Genomic DNA, 23,039 nt, shown 5'->3' on the forward strand with positions numbered 1-23,039 from the left:
CTCTTGTTGCCCAGGCTGGAGTGCAATGGTGTGGTCTCAGCTCACCGCAACCTCTGCCTCCTGGGTTCAAGCAATTCTTCTGCCTCAGCCTCCCGAGGAGCTGGGATTATAGGCATGTGCCACCACGCTTGGCTCATTTTGTCTTTTTAGTAGAGATGGGGTTTCTCCATGTTGGTCAGGCTGGTCTCGAACTCCCAACCTCAGGTGATCCGCCCGCCCTGGCCTCCCAAAGTGCTGGGATTACAGGCATGAGCCACTGCGCCCAGCCTAGAAGTCTTTTTTTTTGGGTAGGGGATAGAAGGAGGAAAGTGAGTCAATTTATCTCAATCAACTTAGAGCTCATTATTCAGGTCAGCAGTTAGATCTTGTTTTCCTAATCTGAACAGGTATTATCTGCACTAGTCTGATGTGTCTGTATGCATTTCTGTTTCTGTCTGTCACTCACTGAGATTATCTTTAAAGACCACCTCAGGTTTCGGTGTTTTTCATGTAATGACCACTCAGCTGTTTTGGACACACTAGAGCTATGTTGTCAGTAGTGTCTATAATGGGCTGCTGCGAAACAACAACTTTAAAGATGTTTGAAGACAAATCTGTGAATCAAAACATGCTTTAAAGCCTTCCTCAAAAGCATACAGAAACACAACACAGGAGTGAATTTTCAGAATAATTCCTAAATGCCAAGGAAATGCAACCATTGCGTGAACTGAAGTTTACATTTTAAATTTCACACCCTGAAGATATGCTGCTGGTCCCTGGCCCCAGTTACAAATCCTTTGAGATAGTCTGATGCACAAACAGTGTTAGGAAATAATTGATAAATTACTGTGTACTCAAATGAACAGCAGACCATCAGTCAAATTGTAAAAGTTCTAATATTTAAGGGGTGCTAGATCTCCTCGCACACTCAGAGATGCCCTGGAAGGTCCTACATGTCATATTTTAAACATTCCTTAATGGAGGGAGCAAAAGAAAGAGTTCACACACATTTATTTCCTGGGCATAAACATACGTGTGTGTGTGTGTATGTGTGTGTGTGTACCTATTGATAGCTAAATATATATTTATGTAGAAATAGAGGGCTGATGTCGTTTTATAAATAAGCATAAGCATTTCAGGTTCACAGAAGGAAGAGCAAAAGGATGAATTAAAACGTGGAACGCACCATATTCTGGGACCTGTCCCGTGCCTCTCTTGAGCAGCAGCCTCACTCGTCTTCCTCCAGATTTGATGAGTTCTATTGCTCTGGCATGTGTCATGTCCCTTGTGCTTTCCCCATTGATTTCAATGATTTGATCTCCTACCTGTTGATTGAAGAAAAATTAAGTCAGTCAAAGATGGTTTTACTCAAGTTGCATTGTCAACAGATAAAAAAAAAAAGCATGTCTAGATGACCTGAGAGCATCCAAATAATTTGGTGGTAGCCTGCTGCTTCTTGGAAGAGGCTAATCCCTGGCTGCATCCTGAATCTGATCACCAAACTTTATTTACCTTTACAGAAATGAAAATATCAGACCACGAAGGTTGCAGCCATATGTTACTTTTACTGTTACTTATTACTTATTATGGCAGAGACTGTAAACTAGTTAGCATTGTTTTAAAAATTAGGGCATATGTCTGATACTAAAATTCACAATAACTTGGCACCTTTGCTTTGAAACAAGAAGTAAACATTTTAAGGCCTTTTCTTTTTTTTTTTGAGACGGAGTCTCACTCTCTCCCCCAGGCTGGAGTGCAATGGCACCATCTTGGCTCACTGCAAGTTCCGCCTCCTGGGTTCACGCCATTCTCCTGCCTCAGCCCCCCGAGGAGCTGGGACTACAGGCGCCCGCCACCATGCCTGGCTAATGTTTTGTATTTTTAGTAGAGACAGAGTTTCACCGTGTTAGCCAGGATGGTCTCGATCTCCTGACCTCGTGATCTGCCCGCCTCAGCCTCCCACAGTGCTGGGATTACAGGCTTGAGCCACCACGCCCGGCCAAGGCCTTTTCATTGAATCTATTGCCAACTTTTGACTTAGTGCAGCATCCAATTCAGCATGTTGGATAAACTGATTGGTTTTTGTGCTTCTCTCAGAAATTTTTGTATGTATCATTTAAATTTCCCTGGGTGCTGTTGTGATATTTGCCTTCTTTGTAAACAGTGGTTGGCTGATATTCACATTTCATCATGAGTTTTCTATCACAGCCCCTTGAATTAAAAATGAGATTCTCCATACTCTCCACGTGACTAATGCCCTGGCTAAATCTTTGCCATGCTCACACTTGATTGCCAGAAGCTGTCTGGTTAAATACCAGTTCCTCCTGAATTGGGTTTCATAAGCAATTCCCTTTTGGACTGGGTTCCATAAGCAATTCCCTTTTGGCATTTGTGAACAGATAGTTGAAATAAGGGAGGTTCAACCATGAGCACATCATGTAACTCCCACAGTACCATTACTGTCAGGAACCCTAGAATTAAAAAATGTCTCATCTCAGTGCAAGTAACGTAAGACAAATTAACCAGCAAAAGCACAATGAGTGGCTTTGCAAAAATGCTATTTTAGTTAGGTACCTTAAAGCAGATCTCAGTCTAAACTCTGTAATGCAAACAGAACTGTAGAAAAACTCTCTATCGCTAATCATTATCAGTGTGGATGCTGCAGGCTGGCTGAGAATAGGAACACAAATTTTCCATCACAATGGCAGGAGAGCATAAAAACAAGACCCCCAAAGTCGGGGGGAAGAACATGTTGTAGCAAGGAAATGACATCTCTACCTAAGGATGATTCTCTAAGGGGTAAGGAGGATTCCAATGTCAGAAGGTAAAGACCTCCTTTTGTATACTCAGCTGCCTTTGGAAGTATGGATTTGGGGCAATGGATGAGGTTTACCTCACTGGCATGACTTCACATTCCACAGAAAAACCAAGAAGACAGAACAAACTTAACTGTTTTAGGGCTAGTAGCTTTCTTCAAGTTTCCTTAATTGTCTCCTTTCCTCTGAGGCGACAGGCATAACTTGAAGTTGAATAGTTTGCCAGAGGCCATGTATCTAAGCCAGAGGCAGAAATGGGACCAATTATCCCTCCCCAAGTAGCCCTCTCCCACAACAGAAACCTCATGGCACAGAATTAAATTGAAAAAGTAAAACAGCAGTTCCGATGAAGCTACATATAGAAAAAGTGCTCCTTCCTGGCTAGACTCTCTTCTGAGCTTCAGACTCACATGTCCAGTTGATCACTAAACATTTTCACCTTGTTGTCTGTCCAACAGGCAACTCCAAGTCAACAGCAGTAGAAGCAGAAGACAGGGCTAACTACCTTTCTCCCAAAGTGGTTCTTCCTCTCAATTCTCAATCCTGGTTAATGGCAGCACCATTCACCTAAGCAGAAACCTGGGGGTCACGCTACACTCCTTGTTTTCTCAACTTCTCCGCATCTGTCCCTGTCCTCATATGTATCCCATTGCTCACAAGTTCAATTCAGGCCTTTACGTGGTTATTCCAGTATTTCCCTGTCACTCTCCCACCAACCTCTTTTCATTGTCACCAGAGTCATCCTTCTAAGGAAAAGCTTGCCAAATGTGTCCTGCTGACTAAGGCATTCAGGCCCATACACATACTGCTGTTCTTTTTTCTCCTCCTCCCCACAGGCCTGGTGATTTCTTGTCCTTTCTGAAGGTCCTAAGAATCTTCTCCTATGGGTGCCTTCCTCGACCCTATGCTCTTCACAAGCAGAGATGTCCACTCTCTCTGTTCAGTAGTAATGGCACCCCACTCTATTTATTATGCCTCATTACAGATTCATGAGTCTCTGTCTTCCCTCCTAGGTTTTGAGTGTCTTCATTCAGTAAATAATTTCTGAGTACCTACTATGTACCAGACAGTCAACTGGGGATATAGAGATAAATGGTATCATTTGTTTGTACAATAAGTTCTCAGTCTATTTGGAAAGAAAGTGGGTAAATAAGGCCATTACTACTCAATGTATCTTTGCTATAACAGAGGCATTCACAAAGTACTAAGGGAACAGAAAGAAGGGACATCTAACCCAGAGTGTGGGGGTGGTGGGTAGTCAGGGAGAGCTGCCAGGAGGTGGTGACATCTCAACTGAGTTTTGAAGTACCAGTAGGAGTTCCCCAGGTGAAGAGGAAAGCATTCTAGGCAGAGAGAGTAGCATAAGCAAAGGCTGCAGAGTTTGAGGGAATGGTATATTTGGGAAACTGTCAGTAATTTATTATGCTGTTCAGGAGTTTAGGTTTTATTTTGAAGGCAATGGCAAGGCACTAAAAAGTTAAGCATGGGGTAACCTGACCAGGGAAACAGAGTGGTGTTTAGAAATCTCCTTGCAACCTCAGTGTGGAAAGTGGAAGAAGAGAAAGGTGGAAGACTGAGGAAGGGAGCTTCCTGCAACTGAGTTGCAGCGTTGTCACATGGTCTATTCAAGTGAGACATTAGGAGGCTGTGGGGAAGGAGACAATGAGGACAATGACACAGAGTCTGGGTCTCCTTTAACTGTGGGTCTGGATGAGGTGCACTGCATATATTGGTGACTGAGTGAAGTACTTCTACATGGCTTATCTTGAAACCATGGGAGAGGGAGGTATAAACCCTCTTGAACCCCCAAATCGAATCTTGACAGCCACTGCCGCCTTGCAGTTACTTGTGTCCTGAGACTGATATTTTAACCAAAAACCATGTGGAGGGCAAAAGAGATCTTGTGTTGTGATAGAAATAGTCCCATCTTTTGACTCTGGTCCCATACTTGAGTTTAGCAAGACTTAGAAAATTTGAAGTTTTCATTCATGTATGTGTTTATTTTCCCTTTTCCCTACAGGGAGCTTGTGAGACTTAAAGGAGAAGGCATTAGCATGGAGGAGAGAAGGGGTGGTTTGAAAACTACATGGGAGGTGGAGAAGCAGAGGGGTTTAGGGGCTGCGCAAGGGGTGAGCTGAAGTTGTGGGGGCCTCAGGGATGAGTCTCCGGGAAGTCAGGGACATTATTTTTATCGGGTTTCCAGGAGCCTGGGCTGACCTCTTCACCTGGAAGATTTCCATAATTTCGGCTTTCCATGTAGGGTCCCCTCAGAGGGAGATGCTCTGATACCTGCTGAATCTCTCCTACACCCTTTCCCCATTCCAGGGTATCAGTGTCATTGGGTGGTGGGGGTTGTGTCTGCTGATTTTCTGCCTCATTTTGGAGCAACGGAAGTTTGGGAATAGTTCAAGATCTTACTAAATCAAGGAAAAAAACATTTCTAGGGGCTGGTGGTGGTTAGGTAATGGAACGAAAATGCTGCTGCCGACATAGACTCTGACTGTTGCAAAGCACTCTGGGCATTATTTTAAAAGTGGGCCAACTCACGGGGACCTGGTTTTAGTGGCAACAGACTCAGTCCAGACCTGGCCTCAAGACTCCCATCTCTCTTTGGAACAGTATGACCTGTGAAAGGGTTGAATTTTCATTTTCATTCCAATATCAGTATTCTGTATAATAATTTTAATTGGAACTCCCTAAATAAATTTGGGATGTGATCTCTTTCATTGTCATCTGGGTATATAAGAAGATCGACTTATGGGGGGTGGGGACAGCGGGAGGCGGGGCAAGAGATTCTCTTGTTACTTTCCTACTTTCTGACCTCATCTGACTTCAGTGCACTGGCCAGTGTGTGACCAAAGAGTGTCACTTTTCTCTATCACAATCGGGAGAATTAATTTTGTAAAACCAATAGAAAATTTGCAGCACTTTTAGAAATGAAGAAAAAGACCAACTGTGACGCTGGTGTAGTCTCTTTCTATACTCTTTGCCACAGAGCTATCTTCAACTGAGCTATGTTACTAAAATGAAACTTCTAAGATCTCCACTCATTCTTAGAGTATTTTTAAAATATCGAGTTCCAGTTGAGAGGGAGAGGGAGAGGGAGAGAGAAAGAGAGAGAGAGACAGACAGACCAAGATACCAAAACCAGATAAAGGTAATTCAGGAGTCTCTGTGTGCACTGCATTAGGTGGATCAAGGAACTGCCACATTTAGGAAACTGACCAAACGACTTAAGAGGAATTCTAAGAACTCATTTTTTTTTTTTTCCTATGGAAGAGATACTTTTAGCTGTGGTCCCCTTGGGGCAACTAACAACCTTAGAGTAATGTCCCAGGGCCAAGGCGGAGTGATATAACTACTGTGTGGAGGGCCCAGCCTAGTAAGTTCTGCATTCCTACTCCTGCATTTCTGCTCATACATCATAGCAGATTTTTCTTTAACAAAACACCAAATCTTTGAACTTGCTTGGGGCTTTCCAGGTAAAAAACTTTTTCTCTTTTTGCCTATGGAAGGCCAAGGCAGGAGAAGGCAAACATCTCAGAATTCCTTTTGTGGTTAATAGTTCAGGTTGTAAGAAAAAATTTAAACTCTGTACTGTATGCATTTTTGTAGTCAAGTCATATATAAAGTATTTGGCTTGTCTCAGTGAAATATTTATAAGAATTAGATTAAATCCTGGATTTACTTTAGCTGTGAGTCATGGCAGTCCCAGCTCAAAGGGTTGCTTGGACATCACTACAAACATGCTTAGCTGGTTGTAATCAGTTAATTGCCCTCATGTTACCATTGCATCATCAGAGCCTATTTTGTATGATCATATATGACTAAAACAATCCCAGATTATAATTAGGTGTGAGGAATTGAGTTTCTCAGGCTGGGCATGTTGGCTCATGCCTATAATCTCAGTGCTTTGGAAGGCCGAAGTGGGAGACTGCTTGAGTCCAGGAGTTCAAGACTAGCCTGAGCCACATGGCAAAACCCCCATCTCTACAAAAAATAAAAAACATTAGTCAGGTGTGGTGGTACATGCCTAGCTACTCAGGAGGCCGAGGTGGGAGGATCACTTGAGCCCAGGAGTTCAAGGCTGTAGTGAGCCATGATTGCACCTCTGTATTCCAGCCTGGGGAACAAGAGTGAGGACTTATCTCTAAAACAAAACAAAATAAAAGACTCCCACAAAAAAACCCCCCCAAAACAAAATCAAACCCAATATAGTCCCAGCATCTCTCAAGAAACTTCATCCAAGTAGAAGTGTGAAATGACCCTTACGGATACACAGAAGAGAGAAGAATCCTTCATCAAGGTTCTGTCTAAGCACATAACCTGCTTAGGAGGGTCACAAAGGTGAGGGGAACAAGCTGGTACTGGAAGTGAAAGGCCACTGCAGGATCCTGAGAATTTACCACTTGCTGCAGGTGGTATGCCTTCTTTGGTGGTGTTATTATTTGTGTTTAGAAAAGATGTAGTCACAGCTCAGAAAATGTCCGGCCATTGACTTGAGCACACTATCCTATGGTGGGAGTGTTGCCTTGACTGGACATTCATATCAGGGAGCCGGCTCTAGCAAAGGTTTAGGGGGAGCTCTCCCTTCCGGAGCCTCCCTTTCTATTTACAAAAATCCTCTAAATTAAAACATGAAAATATATGTAAAACTTGAATATGACACAGTATCCCTACTGTGGAAGTAGTTGAACTCTAAATTATGATCTGGTATCTTCCTCACTGATTCTTTCCTTTTTCCTTGTCAACTGTTACTGATATTAATCTCATATAGATAATTTTATTAGATTGCTTCTTTCTAAATCTCCTTACTCTTCTAGGGCTCATTTTATTTATTTATTTATTTTTAGATGGAGTTTCACTCTGTTGCCCAGGCTGAAGTGCAATGGCACGTTCTTGGCCTACCGCAACCCCCACCTTCTAGGTCTGAGTGATTCTCCTGCCTCAGCCTCCTGAGTAGCTGGGATTACAGGTGAACTCCACCACGCTTGGTTAATTTTTTGTATTTTCAGTAGAGAGGGTTTTACCATGTTGGCCAGGCAGGTCTTGAACTCCTGACCTCAGATGATCTACTTGCCTTGGCCTCCCAAAATGCTAGGATTACAGGTGTAAGCCTCCGTACCCAGCCTCTTCTAGGGCTCTTAACTGGGGTTAATGTTTAATTCTTTTAAGTTCTCCCCTCCCCTAGCTCTATGCATGCTCTCTGGGTGATCACTTCTCATCTTTCTTTCTTTCTTTTTTTTTTTTTTTTTTTGAGACAGGGTCTCACTATGTCACCCAGACTGGAGTGTAGTGGCATGATCTCGTCTCACTGTAGCCTTGACCTCCCAGGTTCAAGCAATCCTGCTACCTCAGCCCCCCAAGTAGCTGGGACCACAGGCGTGCACCACCATGTCTGACTAATTTTTGTATTTTTGGTAGAGATGAGGTTTCACCATGTTGCCCAGGCTGGTGTCGAATTCCTGAGCTCAAGCAATCCACCCATTTTCACCTCCCAAAGTGCTGGGATTACAGGCGTGAGCTACTGCGTCTCGCCCTTCCTACCTTTCTAAGGTATTTGGCGTGTTTCCTTTTTGGTGCCTTTGTACATGCTGTTCCTTTTGCTAGAATCTTCTCCCCACTTCAAAAAGGGAAATCCTACTTATCTCTTAGGAACCAAACTTCAGGGATGTTATCATCCAGAGAGGCTTTTATGATCCCAGCAGTCTGGGTCAGGTGCCTTTCCTGTGCATTTCTTTAGAAGTATTGACCTTTGCCAATAATATTGTAAGCTCTCCAAGGACAGGAACTCTGTCACATGGGAAATATCCACATACGTCTGTTCAACAGATGGATGAATGTTTGAAAGAAGGCATTTTCAGAAATTATCTTTTGGCTGTATGCTCCTTATAGTTTAAACCAAATGTAAACAAGGTTTATAATAAAATTCTAATTTGGTTTCATAATATATGTCAACCAGGTTTGATCATGATCAAATAATATATGGGAAGTGCTTTGTAATCTCTAAATATACAAATATAATCTATTATTAATCACAGTAGTTACAATTAACAATAGATCATTATAATTATAATAATGGTAGAAGAGATAAAAAAGTAATACATTTTTCATAATGAATCTGAGAGAGAAGCGGTTGAGCTTCTGAGGGTGTATTAAATGGTGAAATGGGGCAAATGATCTTTTTCTGGAAATATCACTGAGAGGTTAAAATGAAAAAAAAAAAAAAAAAAAACACCAAAGACTCTTCTGTTTGATAAGCACTACCTGATAGAAATTCTTATAGGACATGAATGGCATATCATATTCCATGATTTTGGATGAAGTTCTTAGGAAAAGAATCTCATGAATGTTGGGCAGATAATCCAAACCCTAAACTAATACAGATAAATAACTGCAAGTGTGGCAACCAATATGAATGTGAAGAAAGAGATTTTAAATACAAGCTGGTTGGAGCAAAACATTTTCTAAAAAGGAAAAATAACTACTGTCATTCCATTTTTCATATGCTAGTTTGACTGCTCAGGTGAAGAGAGACTGGGGCAATATCTTACAATTATCTGCCTAAGAATAGAAAGCTATCATTGGCAGCTCAGCTAGCTTATCCAGATGCTCAGAAATCACTTACATTAGGTCATGAAGTCAGTTTCCCCAGTTGACTGAAAAATAAACAAAAAGGAAATCAAAGAGGAAACTTTCTATTGTGAACTCTGTATGAGCTGTTATTTCCCTTCCTTGGATGTAATTTAGAGAAAATGAGGGATTATTGTTATGTATACTTATCTAATCAGATACATTTATTTTCTGGATAAGCATTAGGCTTTGTGCAATGACTTCTATACTGACTCATGATAACAATTCCTTGTTTTCCTAAAGCCAACTGTCTTGCATATTGCATTTACATTTCAACTTTTTAGCACCTTCTGTCCTCTCTGACCTCTGCTTCTGTATTTACATCTCTATCTCAGACTGTGTGTGCACCAGTCCTAGACCTGACAAGTTAACAGTGTGAATGAGCATCAAAAGGTATACCAAGATGGGTGGCGGGGACATCAGTTAGTTGGGATTTTGAAGATAATTTAACGATGGGACTATTTTCAAAGTATGGGCGGGGTTAGTGCAATCAAAGAGGGCTGTTGAGGGAATGAAGGATAAATATGGCAAGTGCTGTTACCACCTCTAGTCTGAACGACATCGGGGAGGAAAAGAAGTTACAGGGGCTGAGTGAGAGCTGGAGCCATGAAAGAGAGGCTGCCCGTCTAGAGCTGGAGCTGTAGCGGCAAGGAATGCTGCCAGGCTCACAGCACCAAGGCAGGAGCAACAGGGTAAGAAATACCCCAGCCTCTCTGTGGCAGACAGAATAGTGTCGCCCATCCCCAGATGTCCACCTCCTAGTCCCTGGAATATGTGGCAAAAAGGATTTTGCAGATGTGCATACCTTAAGGATTTTGAGATGGGGCGATTATCCAGATTGTTTGGGTGAGCCTAATATAATCACAAAGGTCAAAGTCTGAGAGAGAAATGCAAGACAGAAGCAGAGGTCAGAGAGGACAGAAGGTGCTAAGCTGCTGGCTTTGAAGATGGAGGAAGGAAATATAAGCCAAAGACGTTCTAGAAGCTGGAAAAGGAAATGAAATGGGTTCCTACCCCAGAGTCTCCAAATGGAACCAGCCCTGCTGACATGGTGTCTTGATTTTAACCCAGTGAAACAAACCGATTTCAGACTTCTGACTCCAGAACTGTAAGACAATCGATTAGTGTTGTTTGCAGTCATTTATTACAGCAGGAATAGAAAACTAGTGTACTTTCTCTCTTTCTGCCCTCTGATCTCCTACCGATGCTTCTCATTGGCCAAATCCAACAGGAAGCCAGAAGGCAAGAGGGGTTGGGTGATACAGCCATAGCCATCATTCCCCCAGAATAGGGCAGAGAAGGAAGTAGAATAAATCTGGGGGAGAAGGTAGAACAAAGGAAGAACCAGCACTGGGGTGGGGTGGGTGCAGGGTGGAATAGATTTTAAAACATCAAATATGCCAGATGAAGGCTTTAAGCAATAATTCAAGAACAAGACAAAAATCAAGTGGCAGCCTAGCTCAAATCCTATTGGAGAAACTGTTTTTGGAAACCTTTATTTGTTTTAATATTTTACTTTAACGTGTGTAGCCTCTATACCATTACAGAAAGAGGAGTGACCTCAGGGTTACTGAGTTGAATGCTCTTTTTAAAATTGCCTAAGATGTCAGAGTTACCTTTGTATCCTCTCAGTTTCCAAGTCCTGTCAATTCTACATGTACCCTGTCTCCAGCAGCTGCCTCTCATTTCCTGTTTCTCTTGCTGCTATTCTACATTAGCTGTTCCTCTCTTTCCCCTCTTCTTTCCATCTGTATGGTTGCCATAAGTATATTTCAAAGACCATCTCTGATTTTGCCTCACTCCTTTTCAAACACCTCCCCTCCTGCCCTATGCTTCTTGAACAGAATCCAAACTCCTTGACATGAGGTGTAGATACTTTAGGACCTTGTCCCTGTAATCTTCTGGCTTATTACCACCCTTCTCTTGTGTTTAGTCTGGCCCACTTGTACTTCCTCCACTCTTTCTTCCTCGGCATTTTTGCTGCTGTCCTCAGCCTTCCTTATTATTTTTGTCATTTTCCCTGGATCCTTCAGTCCCATCTCCTAATCATGCCCATTCTTCAAGGCTCTGCTCAAATCCTCCACGAATCCATCACTGGTCACTCCAGGTGAATTTTATCCTCCCTTCTCTCTGTGTCCACTGCTCTTATAGCTATGCCTCTCTTGTAGCACTTACAGTCATACTACCTGTTAGTCTAGGTATTTGTGTATGTATTCTCCCCACTACCATTTCTGAACCTACTAAATTATAAACTCTTGGAAAGAGGGAGTGTATCTTTGTATCTTCTAGTAGTAGCTGATGTATTGCCTTAAAAATAATAGATGATCAAAACTTGCAGTGGGGGCAAAAATGATTACTGTGTAGGTCACAAATGATTAATGGCAAAGGGAGAGTCTTTGCGGGAGGTGAGGGTGTATGGGAGACTGGAGGGGTCTTTGAGTCAGCCTGTGCCTTGTTTACTATGGTTTTCCGACTGTCAACTGAGGTGCCTGGCATAAGATAAGAGCTTCATGAATATTTCTTAAGTGAATAAGTAAATGCTATCTACTTCACTCTGGCCAAAGGCAACCTTGAATTCTGAGAGAACAAGGTCTTAACAAAGGTCCCTAATACTTGTTATAATATGAAGAAGGCAAAAAAAAAAAAAAAGTGTTAAAGTAAAAACAACACAATCTTCTACTTGTAAGGACAAACAAAAAGCTTACAAAGAGCAAGCCTTTGCCAGCAACCAGCTGAGGAAGACACAGCCACAAGGTGGAAGCATCTCTTTTCTTTCTGAAATAACCATGCCTTTGTTGGCGTAACCGGCTGAAAGCAGACAGGCTGATTTTTGCATTTACTAGTCCTGTGAGAAGCACTAGGAAATACACTCTTATTTATGATAGTTATTCTATAACTACCTCCCAGTATATAGCTTGAGAGCAGAGATTTCGTTGTATATTTTCACAATATCTTTTGTAGCTTTTAACATAGTAGTGACTGATGTATGTGTGTGTGTGTGTGTGTGTGTAAGAGAGTAAGAGTGAATGAATGCGAGAGAGAATGATTGTTTGAATGATTTGGGGGTAAATTAAGGAAGCAGTTGCTGATAATTATTACTCTACACCTACTGCTATGGTCTGAATGTGTTCCTCCAAATTTATGTGTTGGAAACTTAATCCCCAATGCAACAGTGTAGGGAGGCAGAGTCTTTGGGAAGTGTTTGGGTCATGAATGGATGAATGCTGCCATTAAAAGGGCTTGCAGGAGTGGGTTTGTCCTCTCTTGCCCTTCTGCCATCTGCCATGTGAGGACACAGGAAGGTTTATACCAGATATTGGTGCCTTGATCTTGGACTTCCCAGAACCCAGAACTGTGGGAAATAAATTTCTCTACTTTACAAATTACTCAGCCTCAGGTATTCTGTTATGGTAGCACAAACAGACTAAGACACCAATTAAAGCACGTGTAGGGACACTGAGGGCAAGGAGCTCATCTTAATCTTTTTGTCTCTGGTTTCTCTTATCCTTACTTAAGGTGATGACACTGACCTTTGGGGCAAACAGGAGTTTATGAAAGATCTCATAGCTTATCAGTGGAAGTAACAAGACCTGTTGCAGGTTCCCTAATTTCAACACGCAGAGCTCCTTACCCCTTATGAGGTTGCTTTAGCATTGGGGAAGTGGCAGGTGGGGAGAAAGGCACAATAGTAGGACTTTACTTGGTTCAGAGTTAAAGGTTCCTTCTACATGAAGCAGCTATTTGAGATTTTCTGATGTATTATTAACCTTTGGGACATTGTTTGAAAATACATATTCATGTGCTACAAATAGCTTTAAAACCCAGGTTCATTCAAGCATGAGTAGGATGAAAAAGAATTAACGTGTACTAAGGATAGCTGTAAGTGTGAATACATCTAGTTAGTACTTCATGGTCTGAATTTCCCTGGTCACTATAACTACCTTCTCTTCAAATAAATGTTAGCTTTGTAGTTAGCTTTCAAAACTACATGTGTTAAAGTTTCAGATCAATGGGATCACGAATGTCCTTGTGCCCAATTTTAACAGTGCACAAGGAGTATACTAAGTGAAAACACTCATGTCTCTGAGGTCTACTATCTTTGTTTGGCCGTAATAAAAATACAGTCTTTCTTTAATAGCTTAATTTAAAGTCAGCTCTCCAGAGAATCTGTACTTATTGCCATAATACTCAATAGTATTGGCAACGAGTGCATGGATTATACTGATTTTTCTATTGATATGCTAACACAATAAATAGAAAGAGTAGCAGTGCATCACTATCATTTCGATGCACAAAATAAACATTATCCATTTTACTTTCTTTTACTATTTAACGTCATATATTAATTACTTAAATTTTACAACTAGGAATGTAGCCGAGTATCTAAAAATCTTGTTTCTGTTCAAGTAAATTCAGATTGTCCATCCATGCATGCGAACAGCTGAGCTATGAAATTGGGCAGCATGTTTTCTGGCATTAATGAGGAGATAATATTCCTTAGGAGTATTTAAGTGACATCACTATTGATAGGTTAATTGGAAATAAAAATGTAAAGCTTTCTTAAATCACTAAAATAAAAAGCCTCTTGTTTATTGTAGCTTTGCAATGTACTTTTTGAACTGTCCCACTTTGCAGTTTTGCTTAATAACTGTCTAATTAATGTAACTGCAGCTGCTCTCAGAATTCCACATACATCCCATGGATAATTAGCCATTTCAAAAGGAGACTTTCCCATGCATATCTTGATTCACAGTCATATTGTTACCTCTATTGCTTTACCAATTTCTTGAAAAATGACACCTGCATCCAGTGAAGTATTAGATTGGTACAAAGGTAATTGCGATTTTGGCCACTGAAAGTAATGGCAGGCTGGGCCTGGTGGCTCATGCCCATAATCCCAGCACTTTGGGAGGCCGAAGTGGGCAGATCACTTGAGTTCAGGAGTTCGTGACCAGCCTGGCCAATATGTTGAAAGGCGATCTCTACTAAAAATGCATAAAAAAAATTCATGGTGGCACACGCCTGTAATCCCAGCTCCTCTGGAGGCTGAGGCAGGAGAATTGCTTGAATCCGGGAGGTGGAAGTTGCAGTGAGCCGAGATCATGCTACTGCACTCTAGCTGACTACGGTTGGGAAGTTGATAAAAGAGGCGCCCTCCATGTTCAGAACCCAGAGTACCACTTGCTGCTATTTAAGAGTTTCACAATTGGTTTGAAACAGATAGCTAAAGTGATATTACTCTATCATACATTCTAACTAGACTTAAATTGTTTGAACATTTATACTTATGCCACGAGATATGTGCATTTAGTTTCCATCTCTACACTAAGATCTCAATTACCCAAGAGCTTGTTACAGAGTTGTGAACCACCCAGATGAAAAAATAGACCTTTCATAATAATTAGCACTTATTAACATGGTTTTATGCCAGGTACTTTTGAAATATTATCTCACTTAATTCTCAAACCAAGCTACTAAGCAAGCAAGCAACCAACCAACCTTCTATGGGCTGGAGGGAGCAGAAAAATTCAAATTAGCCCTGAAAAATGTAATTCTAATTCATATATATTTTTTCCATTGGGAACTGATCAATCAATAAATAATGCAGAATGAGCACCATTGGTACTAAGATACCAAGTTAATCTTTGCATGATTATTTAGCTTGAGCTGTCCCATGCCACTACTGTACCCCTTAACTTGGGTTAGACAGGTACCTTCAACACTGTGTGGGTGACTGTTCAAGAACAACTTCAGTCCACTTCATGATGCTTCCTCTGTCCATGTATTTTAATTCCTTGAGTGTATTTTCTAGTTTTCTGTTCTTGGTTTCTGCCTTAAACTATGGTTCTTGCCATTTCTTCCATTCCATTTCTTGCATTTACTAGTACTCTTTGGATATCTTTCAGTGATACTCCCTCAAACCTGCCTGAATTCATCATTATATTGCTACTTGTGGAGGCTGGACCCTCCCGCATTGACCCTGTACAATCTTGCATTGTTCTTTGGTGTGGTGCTGCATAGTCATTTTACAAATGTGAGCCACTTGTCACCAAAGGTCAGGGTACAAATACATGAATGGGAACCCTCAAATTCATCACCATTTCTACAAAAACAATTCCACTGGCCTGTCCTGACAGAAAATCCTTATTTTCTTATCACCTTTGTTTTCCAAGGATATCACATTATTAATGTAACTGGTTTGATTGAACTGTCCATAGTCACTGAGAGACAATGTGCAAGTGATTTATTTTTTCAATAACTGCTACCAGCTGTGCTGTTGACTCCTGCCCTTTTCCCACTGGGTAGCAGCCTAATCCCATTATTTTTTCAACATTTTAATCTATTAAAGTCTAGTGCAATTAGCATTGCAATCTTCAATTAAAATCTCTCCCACTCTCATTGCACACTAGGACGAAGGCTTGAGCTACTTAAGTGGAGAAAGGTCCTTATTCTTCCCTGTTTCCCCTCTGCAGCCGCCCCCCACTCCTTTCTTTATCCCTCCAGTCATCTAAGGAAGTGCTGGCAGCAGGGTATGTGTGAGGGACAATATCCCCTAGAGAGATCAAGAGTTGCTGGTGGCAAGTCTGCTCTCTTCTTTTTGCTGGTGTTCTCTGTATGGCAGATCTTAATCAAGTGTTTACTTTGTGCCAGGTCGTGTTAGGTGCTGGGAACAGGTAAGAAGACATCAAGGAAGACAAGATTTCTGACCTCAGAGAATTCAAATTTAGTGATATACATGCTGTCTCTCTCATGAGGATGATTTGGGTTACTTTTTTGGAAGATCATAAATCTTTTTTGGAAGACATCTCCATATTGGGAGATACAGATGAGGCTGGCCTCCTCCTCTTTCACTCAGCACCCCCTTCCCCACCATGATTATTCTAACCTACAGCCTCTTCAGTAGGGGTCACTTTAGTTAGCAAATGCCCCAACAGGCTTAAGCCCCAAATCGCCTTTTGTAGTGTCCACTCAACCCATGGGAAATGGTGGGAGTGCTGGCTTCCCCAGAACTACCTCTCTTCTCTATCTTTTCTCAGTTCTTTTCTCCAATCCCTAGCTCAACTGGGTCTCTGCTGAGTCAGTGGCTCAGCTACTTTTAGACAAGAAGCAATCATAAGTCTCCCATGGAGTAGAGGGCAAGGATGGTTTAAGCATCCCCTATTATGAAGGAGGAGAATGGGGCAAATATTATACCTTTTTCCCTCATGGAGAATGGGGTGGGATGGAGAGAAGGGATGGTTAATGCTTTACAAACTGTTATCCCAAGCTCCCAACAGCCACCACAAGGAGGTGGCTGGCCTCACTATTGGTGATTCTCTAAATAAAATGTGAAGAACTTAGTCTTTATCTTTGGCTCTGGCCTGAGTCATAATTTCCTAGATAACTGGAAAGATCTAGGCTGGGAACTTATAGTATTATACCACGTGGAGAGAAAGAACAGAATCAAAATAGGGAACTAGATAAAGCTTGTGGATTATCTGTTAATTTTAATTACTCATTCTTACTCTAGAAAATGGAAAAGTGACTTCATTTTCATTTCTTCTTTAAGTTCTTATTAACCAAATTTTACAAAGGGTTACTGACTAATGTGTGTAACATATGTTTATTCTTAAAACCTAATATGCTAGGTTCTATTCTGACAGTATGTTTTGATTTTTTAGTTGTTATTGTTTATACAGGATAACTTACATTGTGAAGGTATGAAGGACACTGTGGAGGAAGATAATGTGGCAATGGTAGCAATGTTATTAAGAGCACGGGCTCTGGTGGAATCAGGAGCCCTTGGTTTGCACCTTATGACTAATACCACTTATTAACTTAGAGATGTTAGAGAAGTCATTTAACCTCTGCAAATCTCAGTTTTCTTATCTGAAAATGGGAATTATGGTGGTGTCCATCTCATAAGGTTGTTGAGAAGATCACAGTGATATGCAGGTAAACTTTGCACAGTGGCTGACACATGGTAAGTTTTCAAAAAATGTTAGTTACATTAAAACTTATTCAATAGGAAACTTTCAAACTCACCTTACAGCTGATCATATAAAACTCTAATAATTGGAGTTGTCTTCTTTATTGAGAGTTAATATTGGAATTAATGTATGCATCTCTGAGTTAAGAGTAGGGGTTGGTAAATTGTGACCCATAGGTCAAATCCAGCCCAGTGCTTGTGTGTTTTTTTTTTTTTAAGTAGCATTTTATTGGAACCCAGCCATGTTTATTTATTTACATACAGCCTACAGCTTCTTTTGTACTATTACTGCAGCAGAGCTGAGTAGTTACATGAGAGACTGCATGTTCCCAAAGCCCAAATGTGAATTATTTGTCCCTTTATAGGAAAAGTTTGCCCAAAAGCAAAAATTGACAAATGGGATCTAATTAAACATAAGAGCTTATGCACGGAGAGAGAAACTATCAACAGAGTAAACAGATAACCTACAGAATGGGAGAAAATATTTGCCAACTGTGTATCTCATAAAGGTCTAATATCCAGCATCTATAAGGAACTTAACTTTACCAGAGAACAAACAACCCCATTAAAAAGTGGGCAAACAACAAGAACAGACATGTTGCAAAAGAAGACACACATGTGCCCAAGAAGCATATGAAAGAAAACCTCAATATCACTGATCATTAGAGAAATGCAAATCAAAACCACAACGAGATACCATCTCAAACCAGTCAGAATGGCTATTACTAAAAAGTCAAAAACCAACAGATGCTGGTGAAGTTTGGAGAAAGGGAAAGCTTATACACTATTGGTGGAAGTGTAAATTAGTTCAACCATTGTGGAAAGCAGTATGGTGATTCCTCAAAGAGCTAAAAACAGAGCTACCATTTGACCCAGCAATCCCATTACTGGGTATATACTCAGAGGAATATAAGTCATCCTATCATAAAGACACATGCATGTGAATTGACATTGCAGCACTATTTACAATAGCAAAGACATAGAATCAACCTAAATGCCCATCACTGACAGATCTGATAAAGAAAATGTGGTACATATAACCGTGGAATACCATACAGCCATAAAAAAGAATGAGATCATGTCTTTTTTGGGAACATGGATGGAGCTGGATGCTATTATCCTTAGCAAACTAATACGGGAACAGAAATCCAAATACTGCATGTTCTCACTTATAGTGGGAGCTAAATGATGAGAACTCATGAATACAAATAAGGGAACAACAGACACTGGGGTCTACTTGAGGGTGGAGGATGGGAGGAGGGAGAGGAGCAGAAAAGATAACTATTGGGTACTGGGCTTAATTCCTGGGTGATGAAATAATCTGTACAACAAATCCCCATGACACATCTTTACTTATGTAACAAACCTTCACATGTATGCCCAAACCTAAAATAAAAGATAAAAAAATAAAAAGTTTGCCAATCCCCAGTCTAGAGCTTTAAATTTAGGAAAGGCAACTCCTTGTCTTTGCTGACTTGTGTCCTAATAGATCTGTGGGTAGGGTGTATGTAGCGCACATGACTTTTAAAGAACCCTTCTCAGATTTATAAATCTATGATGAAAATTTCATGTGTTATTAAAATTATGTAAATTTTAAAATTATGTAATATTCATGCATTATTAAAATTATATAATATTTTAAAATATTACAGAGTTGAGAATAATAAAACACCCATCTTTGCACTCACCAACCATATTTGAATTCGGTTAATATTATGAGAGATTTAGTTCAAACTGTTTTGCATAAAAAAGTCTTCAGGATAGACTTGGAGCCCCTTGCATGCTTTCTGACTTTATTCCTCTCCTCACAAAGGTAACTGCTATTCTGTAGTTGATGGGTGTCTTTCTGGTTCCAGTTTTATGATTTTCACTGCATATGTACATATCCATAAGGAATGTTTCAATATTTCAAGTTTTAAAACTTTACATAAATAGCATTACATATGTGATTCTGCAACTTGTTTTTTGACTCAACATTATGTTATTGCAGTTTAGAGAATATAGAAGATATCTGTTCATATAGAGGACACAGTTCATTTTCACTATTATATAATTCTCCATTATATAAATATTCTACAGTTTTTTTATTCTATTGATGTACGTTTAGGATTTTCCCTTTAATATTTACAATTAAAAATCATGCTGCAATAAACATTGGTGAAAATGTATGCTCGTGTATATTAGCAAAAATGAGATCTATATACATAGTAGTGGAGTTGCTGATTTGTAGAGTATATGTGCATCCTTAAATTTATTTGATGTTGCCAAATTATTTTCCAAAGTTGCTACATCAATTTACACCAATTTCCAGTAGTGACCGCAGTAAGTTTCCAGTTCTCCGCATCCTTGCCAACGTTTGGAGTTGCCAGACTTTAAACTTTTGCCAACTTGATGGATATAAAGTGCTATCTTACTGCTTTAATTTGCATTTTCCTGATACTGAGTATGTTTTCAGATATTTATTAGCCATTCGGATTTCTTCATTCATAAATTCTTCCTTAAGTACTTTGCCAATTTTTTCCCATTGGGCTGCCTTTCTTGTTTTAATTCATAGAGGTTNAATACAAATGATTTCCAGCTTTTCACAAGATGGCACCGAAAGTGAAGAAGGAAGCTTCTGCCCCTCTTAAAGCCGAAGCCACAGCAAAGGCTTTAAAGGCCAAGAAGGCAGTGTTAAAAGGTTTCCACAGCCACAAAAAAAGAAGATCCGCACGTCACCCACCTTCCGGCGGCCCAAGACACTGCGACTCCGGAGGCAGCCCAAATATCCTCAGAAGAGTGCCCCCAGGAGAAACAAGCTTGACCACTATGCTATCATCAAGTTTCCGCTGACCACTGAGTCTGCCATGAAGAAGATAGAAGACAACAACACACTTGTGTTCATTGTGGATGTTAAAGCCAACAAGCACCAGATTAAACAGGCTGTGAAGAAGCTCAATGGCATTGATGTGGCCAAGGTCAACACCCTGATTCGGCCTGATGGAGAGAAAAAGGCATATGTTCGACTGGCTCCTGATTAAGGCGCTTTGGATGTTGCCAACAAAATTGGGATCATCTAAACTGAGTCCAGCTGCCTAATTCTAAATATATCTATATCTATATCTATATCTATATCTATATCTATATCTCTATATATATCTATATATCTTTTCAACAACAACAACAACAACAACAACAAAAAACAAAAACAAAGAAAAAACAAATGATTTCCAAAGTCTTTGGTTACATACAGTGAATAATGATCAGCATTTCAGTTTAAGCACAATACTTATGCTTTATCTCTCTACTTCACTTGTAAAGTTTCATGAAATGCATTAAGTATCAATTCGTAACTCAAATACTTTAATTGTAATTTGCAGACAAAGGTTTTATTAGAAGTTAATCCATAGATGTTTAAGAGGTCTTCTTTAGAAAATGAAAAGCATTTTCTCAAAGAATTAATCATATAAATCAAAGTGAAATTTTTTAATCATCTTGACATTTTCTTTAGTGAAATATTTAGGAAACAACTGAGTTATAAATGATTAACTTTTTTCCCTTAAATTATACATTTTACAATAGTGTTCTGTTTAATGCCCAATTGCCTATTCCAGTCTATTCAAAAGTGAGTTTTGAGTATGCATCAAATTAAATAGGGAGCTTTTTAAAACCACTCTATTCCTTTTCAAATTTGGATATTCCCAACACAACACAGATTTGAAAACAGTAACACATCACTATAGATAAGGTTTTTACCTAATAGAAGAACTGTATAATGCCATGTATTTTTATAACGATCTACCTAAAATTGTGTAAAATATGAGGTTCCTCAAGCTCTTATTCCATAATTCTCCTAGGTACACCAAGAAACAATACCTTTGTTAGCACAGAAAGCTATGATATACTTCCTTGTGGCATTGTTTTAACTATTGCCATGTTCTCTTGGACATTTCCAGTGCATTTCTATTTTCCAATTTGCCTTTTCTCAGTGTAAGATTTATTGCCACTTGGGTACTTGGGAGATAAATGGAAATTTTACATGTATTCATTTCATTCCAGGACACTTTAATGTGCCAATGATAATAGTGTGGTCAGTTTAAAAGGAGTGAGAATTCCCATAAAGGAGTGGAAATAGAAACAATCAACAGTTTAAAACGTGAGTCACTGATTCTTACACTCTTCTTACAATGGATGACAATATTCTGTGTAATTTCCCAGAGTATACATCTGAGTTGTTATTTTCACTAGAGGCCTCTAATTCACCTTCATGTGGGAGCTCAGATATGAGACATACCTGTTTCCAAAGGAGCCTGACTGTTCAGTGTGTCCTTCTAGGGCCTACCTGTGAGCCTATCATATAGCTCTTTGCATTGGTTCCCACTGGTGCTCCTCTCAGAGTGTCCAATATCTACTATTCAGTGTCACCATCCCAACTCCTACTTGACATGTCAGGAGGGCTGCTTTTTCCCCACAAAAGGATCTGAAGCACAATCTGAATTATACAACCCCGCATTCAAGGCTGAGTTACGCTTGCTCCACATCCTCCTTGGGCCACTTCTTTTTTTCTTTTTGAGACAGGATCTCACTGTGTCACCCAGGCTGGAGTGCAGTTGTGCGAACATGCTGACTGCAGCCTTGACCTCCTGGGCTCAAGTGATTCTCCCACCTAAGCCTCCCAAGTAGCTGGGACCACAGGCATACGCCACTGCACCCAGCTAACTTTTTAAATTTTTCTTGTAGAGATGGGGGCTCACTATGTTGATCAGGCTTGTCTCAAACTCCTGGGCTCAAGTGGTCCTTGCACCTCGGCCTCCCAAAGTGCTGAGACTAAAGGTGTGAGCTACTGCACCCAGCCAAGGGCCACCTCTTTAAAACAAAGTTTGGGTATGATGTTAGCTGTGTGCTTGTTGTATGTCGGTTTCATTATGCTGAGGCATACAGACTGGAAAGGAAGAAGCAAAATTGTCTCTGTTTGCAGATGACATAATCTTTTAAATAGAAAATACTAAAGAATTTACCAGAAAAACTGTCAGAACTAATAAGTGAATTCAGTAAAGTTCCAAGATACACAATTAACATATAAAAATCAGTTGCATTTCTATACATTAACAATGTCATTAGTAATCTATATGTTATGTCTCCAGCTTGCTTTTCATTCTTAAGATTACTTTGGCGGTTTGAGGTCAAAGAATTCTACACAAATTCCGGGATTTTCTTTTTCTATTTTTTGTGAAAAATGCCGTTGGAATTTTGATATGGATTACATTAAATTTGTGGATCATTTGGGTAGAATAAATTTTAACAATATTTACTCTTCCAATCCATGAACACAGGGTATCATTTCCTTTATTTGTGTCTCTTTCAATTTCTTCCATCAGTGTTGTATAGTTTTCAGTATATGGATCATTCACCTCCTTGGTTACTTTTTTTAAGTATTTTAATCTTTCTGATGCTATTTTAGATGGAATTTTTACAAATTTCTTTTCATCTATAGATTACTAAAGTAGTAATCCTATTTCTGGTTATATATCTGAAGGAAATGAAATCAGAATCTTGAAGAAATCTGTGTATGCCCATGTTCATTGCACCATATTCACAATAGCCAAGAAAACAACCTAAGTATACATCAACAGATGAATAAAGAAAATTGGAATATATATATA

At 40.0% G+C, this 23,039-nt stretch overlaps 1 protein-coding gene and 1 pseudogene across 2 annotated transcripts in view; one reads left to right on the forward strand and one right to left on the reverse strand.

The window, feature by feature from the left end:
• Positions 1 to 23,039, reverse strand: part of MAGI2 (membrane associated guanylate kinase, WW and PDZ domain containing 2) — a 1,515,811-nt gene that overhangs the window by 62,073 nt on the left and 1,430,699 nt on the right. For both annotated transcript variants that reach the window (XM_017880419.1, XM_017880418.1), the window contains one exon: positions 1,166 to 1,304. In XM_017880419.1, the coding sequence (XP_017735908.1) occupies positions 1,166 to 1,304 (139 nt within the window). The remainder of the gene's footprint in view (positions 1 to 1,165; positions 1,305 to 23,039) is intronic.
• LOC108534863 (60S ribosomal protein L23a pseudogene) lies at positions 19,987 to 20,456 on the forward strand (annotated as a pseudogene).

The sequence above is a fragment of the Rhinopithecus bieti genome, unplaced genomic scaffold (genome assembly GCF_001698545.2).
Source record: "Rhinopithecus bieti isolate Rb0 unplaced genomic scaffold, ASM169854v2 scaffold_11291, whole genome shotgun sequence".
NCBI lineage: Eukaryota > Metazoa > Chordata > Mammalia > Primates > Cercopithecidae > Rhinopithecus > Rhinopithecus bieti.